The sequence below is a fragment of the Heliconius melpomene genome, chromosome 1 (assembly GCF_056956725.1).
Source record: "Heliconius melpomene rosina isolate 202511_hmr_F chromosome 1, ASM5695672v1, whole genome shotgun sequence".
NCBI classification, from domain to species: domain Eukaryota; kingdom Metazoa; phylum Arthropoda; class Insecta; order Lepidoptera; family Nymphalidae; genus Heliconius; species Heliconius melpomene.
The window spans coordinates 10082855-10095938 of record NC_140389.1 but is presented as its reverse complement, the minus strand read 5'-3'; the positions used below and the strand labels follow the sequence as shown (position 1 = coordinate 10095938).

The window sequence follows — 13084 nt, the reverse complement described above, 5'->3', positions numbered from 1 at the left end:
TTTCCTAAGAATCTATATGAATTTAAATTCATAGATATTTACTATATATAATTATGTGTCAAAATAATTAATTGTGCATATTTACTATATAATCGAATTAAATGTTAGTTGAAATAAATTTGCTTTGTCTGAGCTCTACTATAAACCGTGACTGCTTTTATTGTAAATCAAAATTTATTCAAATGAGAATTTTTAACAAAGATTGGGTTTATTTAGAGGTACTTTTTACTCTGTGGGGAGAAGCGTTTATAGCTATAAAAACAATAAGCGTGAATTAATAAATAATGTCGTCGCTCTTGTTCCTGCAGTTGCCATGGCCGCGGGCGTCGGGTGGGGTGCGAGTGGCAAGCATCAGCCGCTCCGACACAGCCGGATGCTGCGGCATTACTAGCGTGATTTATTCGTCTGGCGTCGTGTGTACTCGAGCTACGTTTAATCCCCGAACTGAATGGCGCAGTCACTAAACTTCATTGAACGGCGTCTGCCATGAGCCGGGGAAAAAAGTGTTAAACGCCATCTACTTGTATATGGGAGTTCAAAGAGATTGAAAGGGGTTTCTTTTAAGATTGATCGTATTGTTTTAAAGTATTATTCATAATATGTGGAAATTTACATTGTTTTACTGTCCAGAACAAAAATGCTAGAGAGTTTTTTTATTTCACTGAATGAAAATAATATTTTATTCATTATATTTATTTTTCAGTGCTGTTGATATAAAATTAAAAAAAACTATATTCCTAGTCATAAAAACGTTAGACTGACTTTAAAATTGATTAGTTATTAATTATTCCATCCTTACAAATTGCATATACCCATAACAACCCTATCACGGTTGCGGTTCCAGAACTCCCGCTGGCACTCGCCGCTCTTTAAAAGCATTGTACAAAATTTGATCGTACCCTACGATATGGGGGATATCTGCAGTTAATTATCTAGGTGAGGGGAAAGGGGAAGACGTCGCGAACGTCAATTTCTCCCCCATGCTAGTCAGGCCCAAGATTCGTACAGCTATCTAAACGTAGAGCCCTTGCAATTACTTTTAATTAAACTCGACAGGGGAAGCTGAATCAATATTATAGATGCGATTTATATTAGTTCATTTAGAATTTCATTAAAGGTAAATTTTGTGTTACATAAATAATTGTCGAACATTATTGTTTTTGATATAGTAATGACATTTTTTTGTCTTTTATTCTTGTTATTACTTAATTCAAAATAGAATTTATATATTTTAACTTTTACATTATCCTTACACTATGTTTTACAGTAAAATTACAAATTGAACTGTAAGGATCCAAAAAGGGGTGAAATTTTATGTTAGAAATATTTAAAATGATGTAAACCATTAGGCTGAAAGAGGGAGACGACGTCACAAGCTCAAAGAATAGCCTGCATACGTCGAGAGCAATTCCAGTTTGAAACGGACAAATTAGATTAATCACACTCGCTTTGACGACCAGGTGCTAATGGAAACACGTTACGACCTTTAAAATGCCCTGATGACGTGCTTTGCTCGTAAACTGCTTTAGTACATTCTTTTTAGGATGTTTCTTTGTAATGTACAATGTATATACATTTATCACAATTTACAATGTTTTTAGAAATTATAGTAGAAATTGTTAAAGAAATGTTTTTTTTTATATAAATGTATTTTTTTCAAGTATCCGCCATAAATTAAAGATATATAAAGAGAAGTATATACATGACACGTTTGTTGCATTTCAAATTATTCATTTCTTTAATTAGGTATAAAAACTTATAATTTTTTTATTTATAAAACTTAGAACTTTTCTTTCATGCATTATGAATTCTACAAACTGGTAAAAATTACAAAATTTAATTAATAAGTGAACATCAAACATATTTTAATATATGATATTTTCTTAAATGTCTACTATAAACAATCTCAATGGAAAGTGCACATAATTTTCTTTCTATTTGTACTAAAACGACTTTTCATGACACATGGCAGTTGATATGAAAGTTTTCAAAGAAATGTTAGGGTACATTTCACGCTGAGCTCAGTCGTTGTTAGGTCGACGACACTGAAACATTCACGTGGGCTTTGTTGTGGAAAGCAACCCACACGCAATCATAATGCCATTGCATGGAGTAAAACGAAAAAGATTACGGCTATTTGTGTCTCGTTATATATTACATGAAAAACACTGGTACCTACTGTACTATTAAGTTACGTCACTTTTACATACATTTTATATAAATAATCATTTTAAATCAATGTCTTTTTTTGCACAAAAATAAAAAAAAATAGAGAACTGTATTTCTTGTAAAATCTTGATATTATGAACACCCCAAAATTATTTTCTTTTAAAAAAAAATATATATATATAGAGTGTACATAATGAAATTGCATATGCGTTAGATAGAGAAAGGTGCATATTATACAATAAGCTTGCAATCTAACAATACCGAGCCCAAGAGTGCTGCAATAAACGAGAGGAAAGCCTTCACTTGAGTGCTAGCTCGTTAGGGAGGGAGCTTAAATTATGCTACAAGTCTATGGCCACTCTCACATGGTTAACTTGCTTAAAATGTTCCACATGTTCATACCATACCATTGTTGCCACTTCTATTCACCTGAATTTCTGCACAAGATAAATCTTTTGACAACATTTTGGGTTAATTACCTTATGAAAATATGCAAAGCATTTGAAGTTATATTTACAAAGAGTATTTTAATTTAATCTAGCATTCTTTGTTACGTTACATTTCGTTTGTACCTATGGGGGTTGATGTACTTTTTTCTATTTTGCTGTCATAGAATAACGAACGTTTCATTTTACTTTGGAATTAACTCTAAATTGTTGTATATTTGTCTCGTGTGGATTTTAATATTAAATGTAAATAAAAAGTCCAAAATCCTAGAGAACCATATGTGTCCATTACAATATCACAATTGCTAAAACAGCAATAATTTTGTTGCTAACAAGTTCGACATTTTAAGGTAGGTATGCAAGAATTTCCTCCCGAAATCTCCCCGATGTCTGCGGCTAAGTCTGGCGCGTGCGGAAGGGTGCGGGTGGAGAACATTCACTTTCGTTCGTCGGAAACAGCGACGCCCGTTGACCTTTCTCGTTATGAAATTTTCTGAATCGGTTTTCACTTCTTGATTTTTTATTAAATTCTTTACTAAATATATTAGTGTCAGCCTATAGTGGGGAGCGTCAAAGCTGGAAGGAAGTCTTTATAAATATCTATTTAGTACAGACATTAAACAACAAAAATTAATAGGCACACATATTAATAATCTGATAAATAATTGAACCGAAACGGTCATTTTTTATTAATCAATACCTTGCTCAGTTAAGTTAATTCGCTTTTAATCTCACATATGTATCGTCAGCCCCTGGACGTTTTAACCTTTGTGTCAGCGATATTAAAGGCTCTGCAGGTATATAGTATAATGGCGACTGGTCAGCTGCCCGTGTCGTGCCATTATGGAAATTGACATGTTTCCAGTAGAGTAGAGTCTAGGCTGTGTATATTTTTTATATCTATCTATATTTAAGTTATGAGGCCTCAGGTGATGAGTCAAAGCGTGGGGTTAAATTCCACCACTCAACACAATCTAAAAACTAAAAACTAGGTTCCCAGGTTCCCTACGCTTATAGCCTTTAAAAAAATTTAAGCTACTTTAAATAAACGAACATTATACAGTAGTTTGCATGTTAACCTTTCACCATAGTTGTATAGTTTACACCTAGATGTAATATAATCGCGACAACACTTTTCTGATTAAGGAAGTAGGTAGTAAATCATAACACGCCCTAAAAATGAATAGGGTGGGTTAGAGGGTTTCGTTTTGTTCCGATATATTTGAGATTTTGTAATATCTTTGCTACATTGACTTTAGGAATAGGAACATCATATTTTATAAAATATTTTTTTAAATAATTTTAAGATACGAACAGAAACGTACGATGAAATATATAAGAATAATGTTTTATGTAGAAAATTGAATTTGAAGTATTAAGTGAGTGAATAAAATACATTCTACGAAATGGGTAACATCTACGATCCTAAACAAATTGACCGAGCCCTCGCTAGAATGGATTAGATCTTGTTGCCCTTTTCTTATATCAGTAAACAGATTTTCACTTACATGCTTTCACGTTGTATAACTTTGAAAAGTCTCTTAATTTAAAACTAGTTTCAATTCGTGTACATATGTGGAGCACAATAAATACGTAAGTACATATTGTAAAATAATTACCGAAAAAAGTAGATAGATAGATAAAACTCTTTATTGCATACATAAACAAACACATAACTAAACAGTAAGACAGAAACTAAAAGTATTGCTCATCTTCATCTTCTTCATTAGACATTTAAAGCTACACCACTGTGGGATTCACGTACATTTCTATCACGTATAAGGTCAGCTAACAAAAGCTGCCTTTAGCATTGACTGGAAAAATAATAAACACATAGAAAACCAAGTGTTAAGATCCTAGTTTTTTCCGTCGAAATTCTAGACTTCTGGCCAATCACTAGCGTACCAAAATGACAATAAGTTAAATAAAATGTTCCCCGAATGTCGATCGAATCTAAAAGCAGCTTACTGCATCGGGATGGCGTAACTTTTTTTAAGCTTAGGTACAAAAACATGTAATATAACATACTTATCTATTAGTCTAAGTGCACTATCACTTAGTCTAAGTCTATTTTAATGTTATAATAACATAAAAATCATATAACTATAGTATGTACTAAAATATAAACGTAAATAATAAAAATGATTGCTATCAGACGTCGGAAATTACGTCGTCGTGTGCAATCGGCAAAATTGAAAGAGGCCTAAATCGTGATCCCTTCTTACTAGATATTTCGATGTATAATTCTATCTCACGAATCAAGTAGATAGAAGATGAAATATGAATATTCAAATGAAGAGGTTTTGCGTGGAATTGAAATTAGTTACTTCTTCCCTCGGAGAATATCGATTTAATGAAAATAGCTCCTGGAAAGACATTACAGCGTATTATAAGAGATGTAGAAATGTTATATTTTAAGATAGTTAATTTGGATATTACAAAAGGATATCAAAGTATCACAGTAATAAATAAGAAATATAATTATGTTATTTCAATATTTTCTTTTTTTTCGTGTAATTTAAAGAAACTTCACCTAATAAAATAGTTAACGTTAAGTAACACAATAAAGAACATATGATCGTTTTTTTGAAGTGTAAAATTTAATTTGTTAGCTTCCATAAGCGCTAAGTAAACGCTTTGAGCTATTCGCTACAGTGAACAGTAAAATTACGTGAAGCTTACAAATTCAGCTCGCGAGCTACAGGCGCTACAACTGAGCTAGCGACAAGAGTTGTGTATGTAAATGCATATAAATAATAAATATATTTTAATATTATTATGGAAATGCATATGCATATATATATATATATATATGTATATGTATTATTCTATATGTATATACAGTATGTATATTATGTCGTTCGTTTCGTGTGGATCTTTAGTACTACATCAGCAATATGTAGTTTTAATGTAAGTAAAAACTATTTTTTACATATTAAAAAATCTGAAATATGTAAATAGTAAATATTTTTTTTACGTTTCATTTACACATCGATCGTTAAGCAGTAAATAGAATATAGCGTATTTTATATAAGCTATTCAACGATAAACAGCCAAGAGTATACCAGAAATAACATTCTTATAATTTAAACAATAATTTTCAACAATCTTGTAAGGGTAGCAAATATCTTGTAGCAAACGTGTTCCTTCGCGTTGAATTAACGCTCGAGATAGTAAAATGTATGCATTTAAAACTAGAATCACAGAGTGAAAAGCTCAGATGTCAAGTCACGAAGATATGTATATTTTATGAGGTGGCATATCTAAGATGAAATTACATTGCTAGATGGCGGCATTTACTTTGTTTTAGTAGGTTTGATGTCGGTTTAGGAGCTTTTTAACTCTTAGGACATGTATATGCAACAGTACTTGTATAAGTATTTCTTATGAGAATTCATTATATATTTTAGTATAGTGTATTCGCTATAAATAGATATTGTATGTAATATTGAAAGAATGTAGCTATAACAACGTTAAAACGGTTTTTGAAGAATTTTCGACGATCCCTTGTAAGAGCAGAGCTTTGATCGGTACGGCGATGGGCTCATGGGCAATGTCCGAAACTTTTACGGGACAGTGATCTACTTCTAACCCGTCAATATAAGTGACCTGTGCCACGTTTCTTAAAGGATTATCCCGCCGTTGTTGCCCCAGAGGCACATGCGTACTTTAGACAACAAAAGCGATTTATTCATATTTTATTAACTGTATATAAATAAAGTATAAAGTAAATATTTTCATATTTTTATTAATCTTCTATATAATTATTCTGTTAAAAAATAATATTTTTTTTAGCTTTCCGATTTATTATTATAAACAAAACTATTGAGTATTAGGTAGCCTACTAGGTACTACTACTAGGTAGCGTACTAGGCAAACAATATGCGAAATATTTATATAATTTAAATAACTTAAATGTGATAACAGACATTTTAAAAATATATTTCCATGTACGAATATTTATTAAATACGCCTTATGTCATTCATAATAAATATCCACCCTCTCAACACTTCATCGGCATTGCCATAACAAGAGCTTTATTTTCACGTCCTCATTTGATATTAAAATGTGGGACGCTCCCTTGATATTTCAAACTATGTCTTATTTTATGTTGCGTTACTTCAACATATTTTATATTCACTCAGACGAAGAAAGAAAGTTTAATATATAGAAACAAAAGTTAAAGTTGAATTGAACAAATAAAGATCATTTAAGTGGCAAGTAAAGTTTCAGCGGACAATTTAAAGTTGGTCTAGGAGGGGGTCGTAAGAGGTGAGAAATCGTAAAACGTAGAGGTCGTGGGTGGACTGGGCACCAGTGTTATGAGCACTCCCAACATTGATAAAGTTGCATCGCAACAGAAATAAGTGGCTTAACCAAGCCAGGGCCAACTTTGTGATAGCCTTTAATATTAAATAGAACAACGTATTGTCGAGTTCACTTTGACTGCATCGAGTAAGTGGAATTTCAAAAGTGAAGTGCTTTTAGCTTTGATAGAATAGACATATGAACTAAATATTATGTGTTTATTTTGAACATACGCTTCCGTTTACCTATTGTTTATAAAGTTTTAACTAAAAAAAAAATTATGAACGTGATTTTTTTCTTAGTAATACAGTTGAAATCCCTTGCGTACTCATTTATACCTATTGAATAATTGAATCTAGAAACGAAGCGCACGTTTGGGATTCGTCTGCAAAGTTTACAATAAAGCGACTAGATAGAAGTATAGCTACTAACTGGGCGTATCTACAGATATTTTCTTTTCATATTATTTATTATCTTTTTGTTATTTATTATTGGGCTTATGTTAAAGTCTGGGGTGGGTATGGCCCATCCGGTCCCTCCTATTCCTACGCCGAAGAAAATGTTTTCCGTTAATATTCTTCCACTTCTAGAATGGAAATAATTATGATTAAAGAAAAATTAAATAGCAATAGCAATATAGCTTTTCCTTAACGGTAATGATAGTAGTTGTGAAAATGACAGAAGTTTTATTTAAAAACGAAGAAAAGCCACCTGTGTCTAAGGAGTCATTAAAAATATTACAACGGCTAATAGCCCTATCAGCCTTGCACCTGCCGCTCATCGACGCCCCGGGTCTCCGTTTGTGCTGACGCTTCGTCAGTCGAGTACCTTGTGATGAAAGCGGATTTATTTCCATTTTCTCGACGCAATGAATGGAACGTAACTTATTAACTAAATGTATAATTTATACATATAAAATTATATTCTCTCCGCGAAATGGATACGTATAATACTGTTTTGTATTCTTTTTAGATTTTAATTATTATAACGTTTAATAAGACGTTATATAAGTTGGTGACAGTAAACGAAATGTGTGCAATGCATAAGATACTTACTCAGCGCCATTTTTTCCTCCCCTTTGCAGCATACCCGCGCGTGCCATCTCACGCCCACGCTCTGCAAAAAAACAAACCATCCATTAACGTTAAGATGTTCTGGGTCTTTTTCCACATCTTTGCCTCCACTAAATACAAACGCGATCGCCCCTATCTATATTAGACAGGCGATATATGAAATTAAATCGACCGTAAATTCGACCTAATTTCTTTTACCTAATAATGTTGGTTACTATATTTTATACTGTGGTTTTGCTCGTGAGAAAATAAATTAAGTTACTTACACAATGGATGTCAAATTTTAATATTATTAGGTAATTATTTCATTTTATGAATGAAATAAAATGTGCCTGAAATCTGTTCGGTAGTTTTTCTTTGAAAGTGGAACAAAAATCTATACTAACACACTTTCACATTCATAATATTAGTAAGTGAAGTTTAGTACATTTGTGAATATATATTGTTTTACATCGTAAATTACTAATTAATTGAAAGTTGAAAATTTAACTCAATCGATGCCAATAACTTTATTAATAAAATATAATTGTTGTTTTATTTTTGGCTATTGGAACACGAAATTGGGGCAAACACGACATTCAGGGAGTTCAGGGGTCCCCAGATTTTAAGTAAATGAACGAGATATTTATAAGATAAATATTTAATTAAACAATTATTTTATGCAGGTATGTACTTAAAATATACTTTTAATACGTGGCCTGGCCGACGTCACTTGCGTCTGAATTCGAGGAATTGAAAAAGGGGCGGAACTCAACGCCGTAATTTGTCTCACGAGAGCAGGGAAATAAAAATAAATCATTTGGAATAAATACAGAAAATGAGGGCTTACAATATAAATAAAATTTGTTTTATTAATAATTTATTCTTTATAACTGAAAAGATTCAAACAATGGTGGGTATTCATTACGATTGAGTTGAAATAAAAATAACGTTAAATATTATTTTCATACTAATGAATGCAGTCTATTTACGAATGATAAAATATATTTTTACTTGACTGCAGCTGCAGCAGCACTGAGATTTATTCTACGTTAAGCAACAAATGACCTCAATAAACATTATTATAAAATAGATTATTATTTTTCACTAAAATATGAATGCATAAGATAAGGATTCTAAAATAATTTATAAAATGGATTGTCTCTTTTCTCTTGACTTGACATACTAGTTATTGAGATATTCTAAAGAAATACTTAGAACAAAATTAATATAACAAACAGAAAATATAAATAAAATAATAAATTTAATAATTTATAAAGCATAAATTAAGTTACCTACGTTGTCTCGTCTATTCACTGTGAACCATTTCTCTTGTAGATAAAAGCGGTAATTTCGCAGTTTAATCAGCAATCAATTCTGAGAGCTTGACGGATTGCCACGAGAGAATATTTCAGTGTCGAAACGATGCATCTATTTACACGACATCTTCAAGTGAAGGTATACTCCGAGCTGACGGAGAGTGGACGGATAATTAATGAAGCGTTGTTTGTTTGTTTTAGACAAGTTTTCAACCTCAATCAAGGACTTTGGAGCAATTGTGTTATTAAATTAAGCTGTTTTTTTTTATTTTAAATAGGTGATTATTTTTGAAATATGGCTGTTGTTTTTAAATAGGTTATTATTTTTAACTATAATATACTAATAAATAAACATATACCTTGTTGATAAAATTATACATATTATGTCAATTGTTTTGGTATTATGCTCAGTTAAATGTTCCAGAAACATTGCAGTGTTCTTATTTTAAATGTGCGTGTGTGTGTTCCTATTTTAAAGACAATTAAGTAAATAAAATATGTTGCCAGGTTGAAATTGAAATTATTTTGGTAATTATTCATGTAATGTATGGTAATTATTAATTATTTAAACTAGGTAACTGAATTGCACTAAACACTCATTGTTATATTCACTAACACAATTACTAACTATTTGGAAACAATTGCAATATTGCAGTATTGTTACTGTTGCAGTTTATTAAATTACACAACTATTTCATTAGTAATCGTAGCTTCTTTTTTATATTAAAATTTAAAAAATATTTAAAACTTGATGGAATTGTTTCAATTTTAAAAAATATGTTTTTGTTGTTCACAACATACGATTTAAGGGTTTTTGGTAAAGCCAAGCATAAATATTTTCTCCTTTCCTAATTAACATTCTCTATCACCTACTCAATTTGTAACTTTAAAAGCTCTATTAAAGAAAGTGGAATGCCAAGTGCCTTCAAATGAAGTATGGTAAGTTAGTCAAAACTGTTCACGGGTGAAAAATTTACCCGCATTCAGTGGCTCCGGTAGTCTTTCTTTGATAACTTGCCCAATTTAAATACGTAAAAAAATAAATAAGTCTTAACTACTGTTAGAGTTTATATAAAGTACATATAATTGTATAGACAGTATTTTGTATACTTGTCAATACTTGTCAGTGTGTCATATTGTTTAACTACCCATATCTATATATATAAAATCGAAAGGTCACTCACTCGTCATGAAATCTCAGAAACTACATGTGCTAGGAATCTCAAATTTTTCATAGGAGTTATTTATACGATGTAGGTGCTCGCTAAGACGGGAATTTGCAATATTCGACTTCTAAGGGGTTGTTTTTGGGGTTACTGCAAATGCTAGGAGTCTCAAATTTTGCATGGACGTCACTTATAGGACGTAGGTAAATGGGTAAACTCGATTACAATTTTTTAGTAAAGCCATTTTTGGACAAGGCATCAGGAAAAACCATAAAGACACAACTGTTTTTCATGCTATTAATAATTATTTAAGAATCGCGTAAACTAGAGTGCCAAATGTTTCAATAGAAAACAAACTAAAGAAAAAAAAAAAAATTTGAACCATGTTCTATACCTGAAACATTTGTTTAGTCACTTTTTCCCTAGCGTCTCGGTCCTACATAGTTTGTTCTCAAAGATTAAAATTTAATCAATAGTGAAATGTAAACAGATATCCTAGTCATCTTCACTATAACTCTATAATCTAACGTTAGAACCACAAATTAATAGACTATTTATAGTATTACCATGATTACAAACAAATTACTTCGTATTTAGCACTGCCATTACGTTAATATATACATACATAAAGCAGATTTAGCATTTAAGTAGATTTGATACGCTTATAGCTTAATGTGTAATCGTGTGAAACGTTCGCGATTATTTGACGGGACACGCAATTTCGCTATTATCCTAGATAACACGTGTCTCATATAATAATTGTATTAACTGTTGATTTATGTATCCGTTAATGGAGTTTATAAGGAAACAGATCTGTTGCTTCCGTGCTTTAATTTGGATATCTTAGGCCGTTTTTGTCTATTGATATATAATCCAATTTAAAAGAAGATAGATATTTTTTATGAGGTTGAAATATGTAAGCAGAACAAGTGTAATATAATGTAAAATCTTGTAAATATCTGTTGAAATTAATTTTCGATACAATTAACGATTGCGTAGTACCTAAAGTATTATATAAACTATAGATCACTTATGGGATCATTACTTACATTTAGCTAAGTGAATGCAGAAATTAGATATTTTTTTGTTGGAAAACATCAAACATGTTGATATTCTCAAAATAAGAAAACTTTATCCATTTTAATATGTTTAAATTAATTTTCCATTTTAACAAAAAGATGTTGCTCAATTTCAAGTATCCATAGATAATTAACAAAAAAATTCAAGTATCCATAGATTTTTCTAGATTTGCATTTGCCATAAAATGAAGTATTTTTAGGGGTCAAGTTTGCAACACTGTATCACGAAGTCCCAAAGCTGATAGTTCTGTCTGAATTATTAAAAGTAAAATATCTGTAACTAATATGTAAAATATATAAAATGTTTAGTAGCAATATGGCTGTTTTAATAAAATATAATTCTTCAACTAAGCATATATTATTTATTTCATCAAAGGTACAGTAAGGATAGTTATTAAAAAGCTCTATTTATTATTAAAATGAAATAAAGTAGCTACAACGAACAATATTGAGCTATCAACATAAAGTGTTGTCTTGACGTCCATAATCTTTATTTCTACAGAAGAAGAAGGTGCATAAAAAAGTAAATATATTTTATCACACAGTTTGGTGTTTCATTTGTTGATATTGGAATTTCCATAGAAGGGTGACTTGGTAAAGAGACTACAAAAGGGACTGAAATCACAAAGCGCCCTTCTCATTTTATATTCTAATCTCATTTTACACGTCATTAAGAAATTGCACTACTTTGAAAAAAAAAGACTTTTTACTTTATTTTTCTTAATATAGAATAATGTCAGAACACTTAATTATATTTTTCGGTTAGTAAATAGATAAGGGTATTTATATAGATAAAGGTAAATATTTATATTTTTTGAAATATATGAAGTGATTCAAATTTTTTTCATTACGACTACTTAATAATAGTTTAATCTCGCATAACAGGCTAATCATAGAAAACGTAGTATCAATACACTCCGATTTTCACTTTCGTCCAAATGCGAGACATTTTGAGTTGAGTGGCGGAACTTAACGCCGCGCCTCCTTGCAAGAGGAAGCTTCCTTCCTTCAAAGAGAAAAATTAAAATAATTCATTGTCGAAATCATTGCGTCAAGTAGAAGCTGTTCCACTCTCATATTATTAAATACATACGATTAATTGATAAATATTAGATTAATTTAAAAATAAAATAATCACCTGGACGTCTGTTCCGGTGGAAGGAAGGTCAAATTTATAGATTGGAACATTCCCAATATCTGAAACAAAATAATAAATAATTAACATAAAAGAATAATTTCAATCATTAAAAATTCTATCATTATAAGTTTCTCCAATCAGCCGTCCTTGTTAATACAATATTCTGTAATTTTAAACAGTTTTTTTATTTCAATTTAAAAATATAAAATATTCCCATGAACATAATGAATGTAATTAAAAAAAACATCAACATTCATTCTTCTTTAATCTTATTCACCGTTGTGAAAGTACGGCAAAATAGAAAAAAATTCAAAAAGACTTAAAAAGCAAAAATATATATATTTGTTATATAAGCGAAAAAATATTCACAATATTAATATAATTATACTTAATAATAATAAGGAAA

At 30.6% G+C, this 13084-nt stretch overlaps 1 protein-coding gene across 3 annotated transcripts in view; it reads right to left on the bottom strand.

Moving 5' to 3' along the window:
- LOC146541338 (uncharacterized) overlaps positions 1-13084 on the bottom strand; it is a 98327-nt gene that overhangs the window by 32620 nt on the left and 52623 nt on the right. For all 3 annotated transcript variants that reach the window (XM_085207347.1, XM_085207339.1, XM_085207357.1), the window contains exons 3-4: positions 12679-12737; positions 7980-8040 (exon numbers count right to left, since the gene is read on the bottom strand). In XM_085207347.1, coding sequence (XP_085063473.1) covers positions 7980-8026 — 47 coding nt within the window. In that variant the 5' untranslated portion in view covers positions 8027-8040; positions 12679-12737. The remainder of the gene's footprint in view (positions 1-7979; positions 8041-12678; positions 12738-13084) is intronic.